General features: G+C 34.7%; 1 protein-coding gene across 12 annotated transcripts in view; it reads left to right on the forward strand.

Moving 5' to 3' along the window:
* Positions 1–17,737, forward strand: part of MYCBP2 (MYC binding protein 2) — a 175,435-nt gene that overhangs the window by 85,340 nt on the left and 72,358 nt on the right. For all 12 annotated transcript variants that reach the window (XM_069008634.1, XM_069008629.1, XM_069008659.1 and 9 more), the window contains 15 exons: positions 710–844; positions 929–1,012; positions 2,277–2,373; positions 3,914–4,106; positions 4,712–4,986; positions 5,935–6,156; positions 7,812–8,003; positions 8,831–9,037; positions 9,784–9,915; positions 10,454–10,632; positions 13,281–13,423; positions 14,205–14,305; positions 15,456–15,674; positions 16,783–17,008; positions 17,310–17,428. In XM_069008634.1, the coding sequence (XP_068864735.1) occupies positions 710–844; positions 929–1,012; positions 2,277–2,373; positions 3,914–4,106; positions 4,712–4,986; positions 5,935–6,156; positions 7,812–8,003; positions 8,831–9,037; positions 9,784–9,915; positions 10,454–10,632; positions 13,281–13,423; positions 14,205–14,305; positions 15,456–15,674; positions 16,783–17,008; positions 17,310–17,428 (2,524 nt within the window). The remainder of the gene's footprint in view (positions 1–709; positions 845–928; positions 1,013–2,276; positions 2,374–3,913; positions 4,107–4,711; positions 4,987–5,934; positions 6,157–7,811; positions 8,004–8,830; positions 9,038–9,783; positions 9,916–10,453; positions 10,633–13,280; positions 13,424–14,204; positions 14,306–15,455; positions 15,675–16,782; positions 17,009–17,309; positions 17,429–17,737) is intronic.

The following is a 17,737-nucleotide window of genomic DNA, read 5'->3' on the forward strand; positions in this document are numbered from 1 at the left end:
AATTTCTAAAGAATGTGGGGAAATAGTAAAGCACTAAATACATCCCCAAACCATTATGGTATTTAAATAATAACAATCTAATTCTTGCTCTTGTATAAATCCAAGTCACATCCCATCCTCCTGTGATGAGATGACAAGACAAAATATTGCAGCAGCTCTTTTGTGCATATGGATGGGGTTAGCCATGTTGTAGCTGCTTTTTAATTCCCTGTAGTGAAGTAATTTAAAATTCAAATGATACATGATTCTTTCAGGTTTAAATCTTTCATATCAATCCCCTAAATATATATTCTGTTACTTTCTTTAATACTTATTGTAATTACAAAGAATTCATGTATAAGTTCTTGTAATTTACAAACATTTTCTGATTATATGGTACCTTATAATTACTACTTTACTTGCCGTATATATAGTAAATGTAATTGGGTTTTTGTATGTTATTTTAAGTTAATGTCTCTTACTCTATTTGGCATTGATATCTGATTGTTTTCACAATTCAAAATCAAGCTAGCCTTAGGCATTTGTCGGTCCTCAGAATTATTATTTTTTAATTACTACAATATTTTTCAATTAAAAATTTTGAGTTTTGAATATAAATAGACTTAAGTCCGTTACTTCTCAATTTCTTTTACAATCAGGGTGTAATTTGTTAAAAGTTAATATAAAAAATAATTCACATCTATCATTTTCAAAAATTTACTTCTCACAGAGAGAAATATGCAATGATGTTTGATGAGCCAGTACTCCTGCAAGCTGGCTGGTGGTATGTAGCCTGGGCAAGAGTGTCAGGACCTAGCAGCGATTGTGGATCTCATGGTCAGGCCTCTATTACTACAGATGATGGGTATATATTTTTTTCTATATTTTTTAATTGAAAAAGAAGAGATGTAATATGACTTGAATAATAATTGTGTTGTTTTTCTTTCAGTGTTGTATTTCAGTTTAAAAGTTCCAAGAAATCAAATAATGGTACAGATGTGAATGCAGGGCAGATTCCACAATTACTATACAGGTAATACTTTAACCTCTGGAACAATTTACTGACATGTTCTTAAAATAGAAATATTAACTTCATTGTAACCATGTTTCATGAAAATGTTACTGTATTTAGCGAAGGAAATCAGTATCTGAAAAATAAAACTTAGTGTCTTTGAGAAAAGTAATAAATTATTCCCACATTCACTTCCTTGCTATTTTTCTTGCAGTCATCCTGCGTGAGTCTTGAGATTTTCATTTACATCTGTAGAACTATTTCACATAGCATGAGTAATATTTTTTGCTAGTTGGGAAGTGTTCTTTTTGGTAGCCCTCAGTTTAGGGACTGTATACTATTGAACAGATGATTTTAATGAAAAAAAAGCCAAAATCAACAATGAACTGTGCTTTACAATATCTTACCATAAACTTACCATTGCCATGCTAAATGTTACGTCACTCTGTTTTAATAACCAGGAACTCTTTCACTGTGTTGATAACACATTTTACAGATTTCCTCAGGTATATGCAAGACCTGATTTTAATGTTTTGTGTGTGTGTATTAATTCCCCTGGCCCCCACGCCGATTCTGAAGCTTGCAGTTCTTTCATACCAGTTCTCTTGCGGTTGTCCTTTTTAAGCATGTCCCTTCCAAGGTTCCTTTGCAGAACAGCTCACTTCTGCCACTAAGCTTTCTGTCCATAGATACCCTGTCTCTCCAGGTGAAGGCTTCATTTTGATGTACATGAAGTCCTGGAATGACAAATTCACCATTTGGGTGATTTCTTTGGAGAGATGGCTGAAGCCAAAAGGCAAACAAGCCTTGAGGCCTCTGAAGACCAATGAGTGGCACAAAAGAGAAGGTGCTGCAGTAATGGATGCTGTCTGTATTTTTAACCTCCACATATATTTTCCCTCCACAAAACCAGTGTTCTTTAAGGAATAACATTTCTAGTCTTGATGTCATCTGAAGAAATATGGTAGATACTTGTTTAATAATTGCATGTAATTAAATCTCAACCTAATTTTCAATTATCACAGTACTGCCAGTTGAACAGAATTCAAGATACGTGGTTACTGATCTAGAATGATTAGGAAACTGGAGGAACTTATGTTGAAAATGAACTTTTTTGAATAGTTATGTTAAACTTTTTTCACTTTGGTTTTTTTTCACTTGAACAATAAAACCAGTAAAAACCACAAAAAGTAAAAAACTGAAACAAGAACACCAAACCCAGTCCAAAACTCTACTAAAAGTAAAAACTGGAGACTTCAAGTAAGTTCTAAAATTGTTCTTCCAGGTTGCCAACAAGTGATGGCAGTGCATCCAAAGGGAAACAGCAAACTAGTGAACCCGTACATATTTTAAAGAGATCTTTTGCCAGAACTGTCTCAGTGGTGAGTACTATCAAGACTCTTCTGTGTTTCCTGTAAGTTCATACATGGTTAGGAAACTGAAAGATGTAGATGTAGAAATTCTGTGTTTGCTTCCTCAAGCAGAAGTTAGGTACACTGATAGAATATTTTATTTTTTTACTTTTTCAGAAGATTTCAGATGTCACTTTAGATCTAAACTAAGCTTGGTATTAACCTGAGAATGAGAGCCTAGAAATGTGTTTGTTTACAGGGTTAGCTACTTAGTTTGGAGTTTTCTAGGTGGAGGGGAATTGGGACTGAGCTCATTCTCACTGGTTGTTTTCAATGTACAAGCCTCACTTCCTGCTGAAAAATCAATATGAGCAGGCTTTCTAGAATTTTGAGGGAGCTTTACTGGTATCTTCCATGGCATTTAGATTACTGGCACTAATTAGTCACTGGTGAGATTTCTCTTCCTCTTAGATGTGTTCCAGTGCACACTGAGAATCAGATAGCATTTAATTAAGCTTTGGTAAACTGAGGTAAGGAGTATTTATTGGCACAGTGAACTGCAAGTGCTGTAGAAGGTAGTCTGCAGCTCTTCACATACAGGGGGCTAGTCAGATTATGAGAAATCCTGCATTAAGTTAAAATGCAATAATATCATGCAGGATAAGGTCAATTCTGTCTTTGTGTTTTTGAAGTATAGTCCCTTACCTTGCAGGGGAGTTGCAGGCAGTGATTATTTTATTTTCAGTTCCGTCCTGGTTTGTACTTTATACTATTACACATAGTGTCAGCATTCTCCATGGGTAGTTATATACAAGTTATTGCCTCCATATGGACAGTCATAGTCTGATTTTCTAAATTGGCTCACTTTCATTTATGTATTCTCCATCTCTTCAGTGTTCTGTAATGATCAAGATGATCTTTTCCTGTCAGGTTTCTTCTAGGAATGAATTGTCTACATGATATGCATTTTTAGTAATTGTATTATCAATATATTAGTAGCTACTCTGAATATATGTTTGCTTAAAAACATTTGCATTAAGCTATGAACTTCTGTGGATTTTAACACCACAGTGTATCCTCTCCATTGTCTTGCTGCTCTTACCCTCACCGTAGATATGAACCAGGATGAGAGGAGGGTTTTGACTTTTTGAAATTTCTGGAAGCATTTTACATCTAATTATGAACAATCAGTTTGATTGTTGCAACCTGAAGATGTTCAACACCAAACACTTTTATTTTGCTTTCTCGGTTACAACTTCATGAAGTTATTGACCCCATATAATAATAATAGTAGAAACAAAGCCTTTTAACTCCTCAGATTTTTTGTGAACTGTGATGTGCTTCTGTTTAGCTTTCAAGTACTGTCAATGTCACATAGTGGCCATGGTCCTGCAGATCATAACTGTGAAGTATATGAAAAACCAAGTGACGACAGCCTTGATAAGTCTTTACTTTATGACAAGAATGTATTGTGTCAAATATGTTTTCATGCTATCTGCCTTTCATCTAATACTAATGCAGAATGGTAATTTCTTGCTTTTCAACACAAAAATCTATCTTCCTGAAATAGGAATGCTTTGAATCTTTATTGAGCATTCTTCATTGGAGTTGGACAACACTGGTGCTGGGAGTTGAAGAACTTCGTGGGCTGAAGGGTTTCCAATACACTGCTACTCTCCTGGATTTAGAAAGGTTGCGTTTTGTGGGCACTTGCTGCCTGAGATTGCTGAGGGTCTACACCTGTGAAATATATCCAATATCAGGTATTCCAGTTAGTTCACTTGTTTGATATTTATCAGCAAATAATCTACAAGATATTTAAATTTTGATCTAAGTATTCATGTAGGATATGATATAAAATACAATTGCTCACAGAGATGGTTTTATTGGAGCAATTAAGACTTGCTGTCAGTAACAGGATATTTTGAATTGTCTGCATAACAAAGTATCCCAGTAACACACGTTTACACTGTAACCTCTCTATTTTAAAGTTAATTTCCTCTTTGACTTGTCAGTTGAATTGTTTTGGACTATTTGTATCTTCTTTTTTCCTATTTCTATACGGAGTGTGTGCTGTAGTGGTGATCACAGTGTGAATTTGAAAGGTTGCTTTCATGCATGTACTTTAACAATGCTCATATTAAAATGCAGCATATATTATAGAAGACCAGAAATGTGGGAGTTTTTAATGTTCAGGTTCTGTGATAAGAGTTTAACACCCTTCACTGTTTTACTTTTGGAATTAACTTTTCTGAATTTAGATTCAACAATGTTGCAAAATTCCAGTTTTTCTATTTGCAGGTAAAATTTTAACATGAAAATGTTTCATTATTGTACATTTACTGCTTCTCTTTGTGTAATCTTCTAGCTACAGCTAAGGCGGTTGTAGAAGAAACCAGCAAACTAGCAGATTGCATTGGAAAAACTAGGACCTTGCTGAGAAAAATTTTATCTGAAGGAGTTGACCATTGCATGGTGAAGTTGGACAATGATCCACAAGGATATCTCAGTCAGCCTCTCAGTCTTTTAGAAGCTGTTCTTCAGGAATGCCATAATACTTTCACAGCTTGCTTCCATTCATTTTATCCAACACCAGCTCTCCAGTGGGCATGTCTTTGTGACTTGCTGAACTGTTTGGACCAGGTACATTAAAATGGCACAAGTACATGTTAGCTTAGTTTTCCCTTTTGCTCAAGTTGAAGCCAAGTAATACTAAAACTGATACTAATTTTTTGTATTTATCCTGATTTGCAACTTGAGTTCTGTTGTCTTCTGTTTTTTTCTTTTTATTTTTTTAATGACTGAGTATTGGATTTGTTTCTGGTTTTGTTTGTTTGGGGTGTTCTCTAAACGTAGTTCAACAAGAGCCTGGGAACTTTGTCTTCTTTAGCTTTTAGGATTCTCTGTGGGACAGAGAGGAAAATCTGTGGTGCTGGTTACTGTCAGCACCTGCTTTTTCCAGTGTTGAGGCCGTGCCTTAGATGTGCTTACCCTTGCTGCATGTTGCCTAAGAGCATCCATGTGGTATTTTTTATCACTAATACTTGAGTAATTCCTCATTATTAAACATTGCAGTAGTGCTGTTATCCAGCCAACTACATGAAAAGCAGCTGGAAATACTATAATCAACAACTTTCTTCTGGGTGTTTTGCTTATTGTGAATGAGCATCCCACATCTAAACAATGTAGTTGGTTGCTTGCATTGCTTGTGGTGAGATGTAAACAGTTTGCTGCTTTGCATAAAAATTCATTCTCCAAGGAAGAGTCAGTTCTTTAATGTATTACTCTAATTAAGTTGTTTAATTATAAGTGTAATTATAAGAAATGCCTTGTCTTCAAAGGATACCATAATTTCAAAAGTAATATTAGATGGGTTTATTATTTTAAAATATGCCAACCAAGAAATTCTAATTACTTCAGTATTGAAGATCTAAATTCAAGCTTATGAGAGAAAGTAGTGTAAAATTCATAGGAAAGCTTCCTCTAAATTATTTTTATAATTACCATAAAACTGGAAGTTTCCTTTCAAAAGCAGTTTCTCTTGTTTCAATGCAGTGGTGCCATTCTGTTAATTTCTTTCCATGTCTTTAGGACATCCAGGAAGCAAACTTCAAGACCTCCAGTAGTCGGCTCCTTGCTGCTGTCATGTCTGCTCTGTGCCACACTTCAGTAAAGCTGACCTCCATCTTCCCAATTGCCTACGATGGAGAGGCCTTGCTGCGCTCCATGGTTAAACAAGTCAGCACTGAGAACGACTCTGCTCTGGCCCATCGCTTTCCTCTTCTGGTTGCACACATGGAAAAACTCAGCCAGGTTAGGCTGTTATTCTGAAAGTTTAATGACTTCGTTTACTTTGCAGCAAAAAGCTGTTATGTACCTTGAAGTTTTTGCTTGATGAAGATGTAAATGAATTTGCCTAAGTGTTTTCTTTCTAAAAGGCTTAGTTCAGAAACTTATTATTTTTTCCAGTTTTCAACTTTTTGTGTGAAATATTCCACCTGTTTCTTCTTTGGAGAGTGTCTGAGCAAATGGTTCTTGTCTTGGAATATTAAATTGGAAGAAATATACTTGGAGTAGTGTTCTGTTGCACAGTGTTTTCTGTAACAGTTTTTTATCTTTTTATGTGAACACAAGGAGGAACATATAGATAGATTTGGTGTTTTGAGGAAGAGTCAACACAACTTTAGTAATAAAAAGTCATGTCCCAAACTGGAGTTTTTAAAGGGGTCAACAAGGGAATCCCAGTTCATACAGTTCTAGCAAAGGTTATTAAACAATTTCCTAATCCAGGGCTCTTGAATGCTCTATTTTTGCAGTTCTGTTGTTTTAGAATTGATTTACAGGAATCCAAAAGGGTAAAGATAATGATCAGGGAAATGGGACTACTAAATAGCATCTTCACTTCAGAAGATAACAGGGGTAAGATAGTATGAAATTATGAATTATGCAAGAAAAGTAAATTAAGGATAGTTGTTGAGTCTACCACTACCGGAAGTTCTGAGAAAAAGGTAAGGTCAGAAGTTTTCTGCTCTTCATAAAATACACAGTTAAGCTGGGGGACATATTCCTGTTGGCCATTATTCATGGACTTGAAAAGCACCTGCACAAATTAATGAAGAAAAAACCCAGCAGGCGCTATTAAATGCAAATATAATATTTATGCTGTGGATACAGCTGCTTCCTACCTGTAAAAGATGGAAAGTGTTCTGTACAGGTTTGCTTCACCTGACTGTCTTCTATATTTGTTCACTCCTTGGATATTTTTAGGAGACAAAAGGGTGAAAAAGATAAACCTTGGATTTTCATCAGTAGAGCTGATTTTATTTTTCTTAGCAGAAATGATTTTCAGTATGGATATCACTTATAAAAGAAAGTGGATGTCACTCCTAGGCAGAAGACAACAGCAGATGCCTAAGCTTAGATTTGTTTCATAGTCTTCATTCAGCAAAGAACAACTGTGTTTATAATCATCCTACCACTGGTTTTATGTTACATCTTTGCATAAAAAATTCTTTTTGCTAACACCAAAACAACAAAGTTTCCAAGTTTCTTTTTTAGACACTGCAAAAGAAAATTGCATTAACAGTTTCATAGGTAGCTGTATATCCACTGTGTTGTAATGTATGCTTATAAAGCCCATGGGTTTTATGGGCTGTATAGGTTTTATTAGGCTATAAAGAAAAGACCTCTCCTGGGAAGGACACCTGGATACGGTATCATTCCAATGCAATAAAAAACTAGTCACCACCTCATTCAGGAAATTAAAAACATTAATCAATTCCTTTGACAAAGGAATACACACTATGGTAGCTTTGCAAATTTTAAAATTTTTTTCCACCCTCTAGACATGTGTAATCTTTATGAAGTCACAGATATTTCAATTACCTAATACTTACAATATGTGAAAGTTTGTGTTTTGTTTTTTTTAATAACCATGTCATTTGCCATTGTTTTTGGTCATACTGTAGAGTGAAGAAAATGTTTCAGGGATGACAAGCTTCCGGGAAGTGCTGGAAAAGATGTTGGTCATTGTTGTTTTACCAGTACGGAACAGCCTTAGAAGAGAAAGTGAGCTTTTCTCTTCACATCTGGTTTCTAATACCTGTGGGCTGCTTGCTAGTATTGTGAGTGAGCTTACAGCATCAGCATTAGGATCTGAGGTAAAGCTACTATAAAATAATTTTTCGAAGTCTTTCAGGACAAACGTATTATGAATGTGATGCAGGCTGTGACGGGTATTTTTATAGGTGTGCAGATCTTTCAGAGATTCTGGAATTCTCAGTTCTGAGTAGCTCAGATGTTTTGCATAAACTTAAAAGCATGCATTCACTGTACTAGGGAAGTACTGTTGATAATTAGCTACTTCATTAGGGCTGCAGAGTACTGCAGATTGTTTAAAAAATGGCAAATTTTTGAGTACTTTGATTTTTGCCTGCATATGTATGTATATGATCAAATATCCTCTCATGAGGCCTGTAACTTCATTAACAAAGTCAAATACCTTCCTGTCACTTAAAGGGATGCCACTGTCTCTGTGTTATCTGTTATCCACAGGCTTTTCTCACAGAAAGAATCAAGCTTTTGATAACACCTTGATTCAAGGTGGTTTTACAATTACATAAGATCTGTTTCTGCTCTCTCTTAATCTTGACTGTACCGAAGGCAGAAATACCTAACCTTTCTTTTAGTACAGCTAATCTGTATTTTTTTGTATTTCATCCTATAAAATATATATTTAAATACTTTAAAAAAACGAGTTGGATTCATAATTATTCCTAGTTAATTTTTAATTATCAGAAATACTTTCTTTTTAGTCAGTATTAATTAGAAGGCTAAGTAATAGCATCTTCTATGGTTTCTGAGTTGACTTCTAAAATTTACCTAGTTGAAAAATCTGGTAATTTAATTCACTTAACTTCGCTTTATTAAAGTTGTCTTAACATTAAGCAGTTAATATTTTCTGACAACTGTATTTGACTTTCTACAGGTTGATGGACTGAATTCTCTCCATTCTGTCAAATCCACTCCAAACCGATTCACTAAAACAAGTCAGGGAAGAAGCTGGAATACTGGGAATGGATCCCCTGATGCAATATGTTTCTCTGTCGACAAACCTGGTGTAGTTGTAGTAGGATTTTCTGTTTATGGTGGAGGAGGAATTCATGAGTATGAGTTGGAGGTATTAGTTGATGATGTAAGTACTGAATTTGGGAAAACAATTTGAACAAATGTAACCTCTGACTTTTTTTTTTTAAAGTATGTTTTACAATGTGATATTGTCATGTTCTCATTGAATCTAGACTACCAGTAAAGCATTGCACTGGTCATCGAGTTTTTTGGGTTGCTTGTGGTGGAGATTTTTGTGTAACCACAAGCTACATACCATTCCTAGTAGGATCCCTATCTTGGTTATTGTCTTGAACTTTACTTTATTACAAATAACATTTGAAGTATAGGGGGCATTTCAGTTTCTGCAGCTAAATGCCGATTAGTACCAGTTATCTCTCTGTAAACTGTGAATGAAAGTAAGAAATTAAGTTAAAACAAAAAACTGAAGAGAAGGGTTTTGGCCTACCAGCATGACTGTACCTACATGTTTCATGTGCTGCTGATATTCTCTCTTAGAAGCAGCATAAAACTGTATTGTGGGCTCTTGTAATGAAGCCAAACTCAGTTCTTACACACAGTTGTTGGCTATAACTGATGATTCTGATCTCTTCCAAAGAACAAGCACGGGTTACTATGGGAAATTAACCTCTCTGCTCAGTAATTTTTCCCTTTAGGAGAAAGACTTTACTGTTGACTCTGAACAGGTTTTTCATCTTTTTATTTGCAATGCCACGTGTAAAAATTTATGTAATGAAACGTTAGTTGCACAATTGCTTGTGTCATGTATTTATATTATAAATGTGTTAAAATTACTTTGTTTCTTTGAATCAGAGTGATCATACTGGAGATGCAACTCATTCTCATAGATGGACATCTTTAGAATTGGTTAAAGGAACTTACACCACAGATGATTCTCCTAGTGACATAGCTGAAATCAGACTTGACAAAGTTGTGCCCCTGAAGGTAACTAAAATAAAAGCACATCTGTAGGTTTCATAGAACTTCTTTAGATAACAAAATTGAAATGTTCAATGTAAATTGTTCGGGGTTTTGTGTGCACATTAACAACTTGATCTTCACTTGTGTGCTTCATAAAGTCTTGGTTTCACGCTGTAAATGAAAAGTTCTGAATCCTGTCAACTAAAATAAATTAGATCCCAGTTTTTATAATAGCCTAAGATAGATAGTAGTTGCTTAGTAATTTTAGAATATTTTTGCATGTTCAACTTACTTTGTGCAACTTGGCAGTTAATTTTTTTGGGTCTGCGCTTACTCTTAAAGCAATTAGTAGTAATTTAAGTCACGGTCCGTAGTTTGGGAACACAGAACAGCTTTGATATTCGTTAAATGCTGGATCTTTTTTGTTTAATTTCATTTGTAGAATGCTTTGAAGGACTTTTCAGACTCTGAAGTACTAATGTAAAATAATAACTTTCATATACCATGAAGCCATTAGATACTTGTTTTTTACTGCATACTGTTTTTGGCTCTCCATTCTAAGGAAAACGTGAAATACGCGGTTCGTTTGAGGAATTACGGAAGCCGGACTGCCAATGGCGATGGCGGAATGACGACAGTTCAGTGCCCAGATGGTGTAACGTTTACATTCAGTACGTGTAGTCTCAGCAGTAATGGCACTAACCAAACACGAGGACAAATCCCACAGATTCTTTATTACAGGTTTGTGCGTTGTAATGATTCATTTCTAAGGAAAGTGAACAAAACCATCACAGTGCCATTATACCACATCTGTTTTTAAGAAGTGATAGAAATAAATGCATCCACAGTGTTTCTGATGCCTTTTCCAGTCTTGTCTTAGGTTCTGTTTTTTTTTGACTTGATGAATAATTTGATGGTTGACTTCTTACAAGATCCATTGCTTACTACTTTAAAGCTCTAATATGGGGAACTCCTAAGATACACTATTTCAATTTCTGTTTTTTCTGTATCATAAGAGATCTTTGAGAGATTACTCACTGGAATGTTTATCTCTGATTTATTCAGTTCTTCAGTTTCCAAAATGGTGGCATCATGTAGTGAAGCAAGGTCTATTTGTATAGGAACTGTCTCCTCTGTTACTTAGAGTTCAAAGGTATAAAAAGAGAAATTGCAGTTGCCTGAAGAAAATCAATTGAAACATCTAACTGTGCTTGCAGGGAAGCTTTACTTCAGCCTTTCAGGATGATAGTAGGAATTCACTTGTGTTAATGCTTTTGCAGAAAGCATTGCTTTCATGTTTGAGATGCTTACCCTGATTTGTATAAAGACACAGTTGTCAAACTGGCAGTACAAAGCTGATCAACAGAAGATGGAAGGAATAAAAGGATCAACGAATAATAATTTACTTCTGTATTTGATTGTGTGAGGTGTACCTACCTAATAAAAGATCTAGAAGATATAAAAAAGTAATGCTACACCAACTGATATATTTTAGACTAACCAAGCACATGAACACGTTGCTCTTAAGAAGGCTTTAAAAGAAGCTAAAATACGGAGAAATTAAGTGGCCAGCAAACCTATAATAGTAGTATATTTGAAGATACAGAAAAGCTCTAAACTACCTTAAACATGAGATTGTGCTCAAAGATCCAGTTTGTTAGTAAAAACAGTAATTGCTTATTAAAGAGTGGAATTGCAGTGGTGCAGATCATTATACTTTAATTGATTTAGTCTTCTGGAATCTTGAAATTTATTATGAAGTATCATCATTGGGAAGCATCATTATGTAAGAAGGATGAAAGAAGATAATGTCTATTTTTCACTCTTAGATTATCTGCTTTTATACAGGCAAAAGAGAAGATTAAGGAGAAATAACAATATATTTGATTTCAGAAAAGCAAAGGACATAATTTCAGTAATGGAACCTTCAAGGCATTCCAACTTATTGGTAAATTAACATATGAAAAAACCTCACACCAAAGTCCTGTCTTCAGATCAGAACAGTCTCAAGGTTTTTTTGTTTCAACTGTGATAGAATTTGAAGAAGCTTTTGAAAAACTGTAGCAGTATAAGTTACAGAATAAAGTGTGTTGAAAAAAAATTGCAGCTGCTGACTGTAATCACAATGTCTTTTGTAGTTTGCGTGAACAAGATAATGTGTGAACAAAATAAATAATGATGCATGACTGGTTATGGACTTAGTTCGAGGACTCATAGTTTGATATATAATGATTTGAAGTTTTGCTTTGTCTACAGTAAAGAAACAACTGTTCAGTCAACTATTACAGAACAGCTGGTAAAAGTCACACTCCATTTTGTTTGGAGGATGCTCAAATACCAATAGAATTGTTTCTCATGCGTATGCGAAGAAAGGCCACAAACTGAAGTTAACACACTTTTGATACGGGCAGAAAAGTTTTGGACGGATGTGTTGGAAAAGTACTCAGTTGAATTGCACCCACCATCAGTGGCTAAACAATTCAAATGAAAAAGGCTTAAGGCTGACAGCAAAGCTACAATTCTAGGACACATTAAAAAACCAAATAATCTTTTTGTAAGAGTGATTAATTCACCTCACAGAGAAGGAGAGGTATTCTTGTTCCCTGAACTGCTCACAGTAAAATTTTTGAATGTTCTGAGGTGCTAGTCCTGAAATAATAATGTTCTGGAATTAGGTTTTGCAGGTTAGATCTTTCTGGACAAACATAAGATATCCAAAAGAGAATGGGAGGTTTTGTTCTACGTGTTGACTACGTGATTTTATTTCTCTATGCCAGGACTTAATCACTATCATATTGAAGGCTTGAATTAGATTATAATTGTCATTTGACTGCTTTGAAAAAGCAAATCAAACCACATCTTTTATATAATTTACTGAAATGGTTTTGTGCATAATGTTGTTGTTTAGGAGAGCCCAGTTTGACATACAGAGGGGATTTAAAAGAAAGAACTATTTGTTGAGGGTGAGCCCAAGACTGTATACCAAAGCCATAATTAATCTTTGAAATAAGAAGGGTGAATCTTTTTCTCTTATGAAAATGCAGAAATATCCATTAACAAAGTTTGACTTGTTTCTGTGATGCATTTAACATTGCTCAGTTTTTACCAAGACAGGCGCCTGGCTTTGGAAGAGCATAGCAATTAATACTTTTCTGTGGTTTAAAAGGCATGTAGAGAAAAGAAACATTGCAGAAAAATGCTTTTTATGCTTTTTTCCAAATAAAGTTTTTGCAAAGGACTAACAGTGAGACATTCCTTCAAAATATCCTCCATGGTTTCTTTGTTTTCTTTAACACTGTATCATAAATTGTTTTGCTTATTCTATGCTAAAAATTAGTCAGTTGTTTTTTCAATGTAATTTTGTGTTTGTGAACTGTTCCACTGTCCAGGAGTGAGTATGATGGAGATCTGCAGTCACAGCTGTTGAACAAAGCTAATGAAGAAGACAAAAATTGTAGCAGGGCTCTTTCTGTTGTGAGTGCTGTTGTACGAGCAGCCAAAGACTTGTTGCACAGAGCTCTTGCTGTAGATGGTAAGGCTTGAGAAAATTTACTTTACTTTTCAAAACTTTTTACTTTGCTAGCAGGCCATCATAGTAGACTATCACCTGAATACAAGAGGTGTGATATTTCTCTTTTCCATTCCAAAGAATATTTTTCTAACCTTTCATTCCTACAGTTATTGAACTGTGAGTAACTTTTATAGATCATTGAGTTATACTTGTGATGTCATAGTCAGATACCTTGTATAAATTTGCTCATCAATTTAGCAAGTGTCATATTAAAGCTGGTAAGATTCTTTATTTCCAAAAGATGTTCTATGACAGATTAGTTGCAAATTTCATGTGTGTTTTGCACAGAAGTTGTAATCAGCAGGACTGGTTAATGTAATTAATTTAGAAGCACTTAAACATCCCTTTTTGAGAAATGTGGATATCAGCCATTGTAGCCAAAATGTCCAGAGTATTACATTGTGCTATAAAAATTAATTTGAAGGGCTGGGAGGACCACTGTACTAACTTTTATACTGTAGAAAATACAAACACAGCTTCACAAAATGGCAAAGAATGCAATAAAGTAATGCTCTAAGAGAAGGATATTTTTCAACAGAGAACTGTATATAATGACATTGATCTTGGGTGGTCTTGGCAGATTCAGAATTCAGCAGTCCCTAAATAATGAAAACAATTTGAAGTAAAAATAATCTAGGAAATAGAAGTTTTAACTCACAAAGGGCAAACCAGAAAAATAAGATGTGCTTTGAACTATAGTATGTTTATTAATAATACCTCTGCTCTCATTATCTTTATTTAGCTGAAGACATTCCAGAATTACTCAGCTCTTCCAGTCTGTTTTCAATGCTGCTTCCCCTCATCATAGCCTACATAGGACCAGTAGCAGCAGCTATTCCCAAGGTATGCTCCTCAGCAGAAATTCCTGAAGAAATGTATGAATGTTAGGCAAGGGAAAAGATTTACTCTGAAAATTTGAACATTTTGATTTCTTACTATTTTGTAAATTAGTGGTTTATGTTGGATAACATGACTCATGAATTTTCTATGAGTCAATAATTTTAAATTAAATTGAAAACAGTATTAAAAAATACCTTAAGGGAGCAGAGAAATATGACAGGTTTTAATAGTAGGAAAAGATAAGGAATGAAAAGAATGTAATTTACAACTCATTTATGAACATTGGTGGGATTAAATGGTTTTTTGTTATATAAGTTCTATTTTTACAGTAAACAGCAAAAGCATTTGCTCATTAAATTATTTCTGTCAACTTCAGAGATTGAAAGATGTCAGCTATAAATAAAAGAACATTTCTTTCCTGTGGCATGGCATTCTTCCATGTGCCTGGTCTGGGACACTCTTGAAATCTGTTATTAGATCTACAAATGTCAATAATCCTTAGCTAGTAGATGCTATTGCCTTTTACTGCTTTTTCATGAGCTCTAAGCTGTTTTCTGACTTCTTTTAAAGGGGGGAGGAAGAACTGACCTCTTAAAATCTAGCAGGCATGTCGTGAAAGACAGTGTCAGATTTTAGTTACCTTGTTTCTTCTTTGAGCTGGGGTTTGAAACAATCAAGTGTTTTGCTTTAGAAGTGTTCTTCTGCTTAGAAAATGGCATGAAGACTACAGGGACCAATGCAATGCTTAAGGTTACATGCATTAAAATATGTTGAATATTTGAAAAAAAAAAAATTAATATTATTATAAAGGACAACTGAACTATGACTTTAGTATGGTATTTGTTTTCTTTGAACTTATGCTTACTGTTTGTTAATGTTCAAGGTTTTAGCAGAAGCTATTTTAGGGAAAGGATCTCACAGTTATGTACAGACTCTTGTTGCAGCTTTGGCAAGTCTCCAAGAGGAGCTTAATGTACCAATGCTTTTTCTATCAGGGTTGTGTAGATGCAGAATTGAAAAATGATGGAATGAATTGTAGTTAGTGATAGTCTGAGAATGTTCAAACAACCATTGGAGAGAAATGGAAATATTAGAGTATTGTTTTCACCAAGTTATAATACTTTATAGTAATACATGTGGTGTTATGTTACAGGTTGCTGTTGAGGTCTTTGGCCTGGTACAACAACTGCTTCCTTCTGTGGCAGTTCTGAATCAGAAATATGCCCCTCCGGCTTTTAACCCAAATCAGTCTACAGACAGCACCACTGGAAACCAGCCAGAGCAAGGGCTTTCAGCTTGTACTACCTCCAATCACTATGCTGTTGTAGAAAGTGATCATCCCTATAAACCTGCCTCTGTTACACACTATAAGGTGAGCACCATTTCTAAGTGCACATGCTGCTTCTTAAAAGCTTGACACATGAGTTTTCTTGAGTCAGTATTTGCTATCTGAAAAATTGTCACCATGGATGATTATTAATATGGTCCAATATAGGATATAGTTCCTTATATTATTGCTGTACTCTTTTCTGGTCAAAACTTTCTACATCAAGTATAGTGGAAACAAGTGAAGTTTTAACTACCTAATTCAGGTATCTGCTCTAAGTCCTTAAATTTGCATAGTCTTAGATTTTTCTATTGTCATATACAGTTTCTTTGCTCTAACTGTACAGACTGTAGAAGTTCAAAGTCTTTATGTATACAGTATATAATCATAGATCAGACTTTCTTACCTTAATGCTAGAACAGTGCTTTGAAAAAATACCTAAAGTCAATTCTAGTCAAATTAACATCCAGAAGTAGCAAACGAATAATCAAGAGCCTGAACAGGATATTAATTATTATTCTACTATTCCACTGCTTGTCCTGTGAGACAGCAAAACATCCACTGTGGAAAATGTAGTTACCATGTGATCATCCTGATGTAGTAATGCTTACTTTTGTCCTAAAAGTTTATGGAACATGTCTAAAGCCTCGGGTTCAGTGGTTACAGCATTTGAATTTCTGTAGCTATATGTTATTGTACTGCAGGCCACATCCACAAGTGGGATTCAGCTGCTCTGTACTTTTCTGGGATTGCACAAAACAGATACTCAGTATGTTTGTTGAAGTTTGAGTTTAGAAAAGGTATATGAGAGTTCAATGTCTGTAGTAGTCTGTGCTTGTTTTGTTTAATGAACCTGTACAGAGTTCTTAATCACAAGTGGTGTCAGCACAAATGCTTAATCAGAATACTAAGTTATAATACAGGATTCTAATTGAGTAAAGTGTAAAACGTTTCAGGTGTACATGAATTTCAAAGAATAAATTAGGTTAATGTTAATTTAAAGCATATCAAAACAATTGTGCAGAATTACATCATGAAATCACTTTTGTAGACTAAAGTAGAGTTAAGGCCAAATGGAAATGAAGAAATAAATGTAAAAAAGCCCCAAGAACTCCAAAGGCTTGGACATAATTAAATTGTTGCTTTGTTTTAGGTGACTTTTCCTGAATGTGTCAGGTGGATAACAATAGAGTTTGACACTCAGTGTGGCACTGCTCAGTCAGAGGATGTTCTTCGTTTACTAATTCCTGTCAGAATTGCACAGAGCCTGGGATTTGGACCAAAGCATACTTCTGTCCATGAAAACCTTAATTCATGGATAGAACTGAAAAAGTTCTCTGGATCTTCAGGATGGCCCACCATGGTATTAGTATTGCCAGGTAATAAATAGATACTGATGTAATTACTAGTAATGTGAGTTACTAAAATAATTAAAGGAAATTTGATTTTTCTGCAAAATTATCCTAGCAGACAAAGTTGAAGAAGGATCTTTATCCAAGCTGGCAAGTTGATTATATTTATAGTAGGTTTCTTGCTTGAAGTGTTGATCTGCTCTTCTTCCCATGGTTTTAATTCACATTTTACATATAAAGGCTGAGTTTCGTGTACATATGTAAAAGAAACATACATAAAAGAAGAGGAATATATTATTTATTTAATTTATCCTTTTACTTGTTTAAGGGAATGAAGCTCTTTTTTCTCTGGAGACTGCATCAGACTATGTGAAAGATGAAAAAGCTTGTTTTTATGGTTTCAAATGTTATGCAATTGGATATGAATTTAGTCCAGGATCTGATGAGGTAAGGAAAAAGTGAGATATAGTTATAATTGCTGCACCTAATAAATCTCTCCTATAAGGCTATTTTTTGAGGATAAAAGTATTTGTATTTTCCACTTACGACTAAGTGACACTGGCAAAATATTTTTAGATCCATTTTATAAAAGTTTTAACATTTTTTGTTAAAGACATTATTCATTTGGGATGGCTTTTTGCTTGGTTTGTTGTAGTCTACAAATACATTGTGTGGTTTTATCTTCTGTGTCAGTGGGATATAAGATTTCCCGAAATTCTCATCTTCTCTTGCATCAGAGATCCAAAAGTTTGGGGC

Source organism: Aphelocoma coerulescens, chromosome 1 (assembly GCF_041296385.1).
Source record: "Aphelocoma coerulescens isolate FSJ_1873_10779 chromosome 1, UR_Acoe_1.0, whole genome shotgun sequence".
In the NCBI taxonomy this organism is placed as follows: domain Eukaryota; kingdom Metazoa; phylum Chordata; class Aves; order Passeriformes; family Corvidae; genus Aphelocoma; species Aphelocoma coerulescens.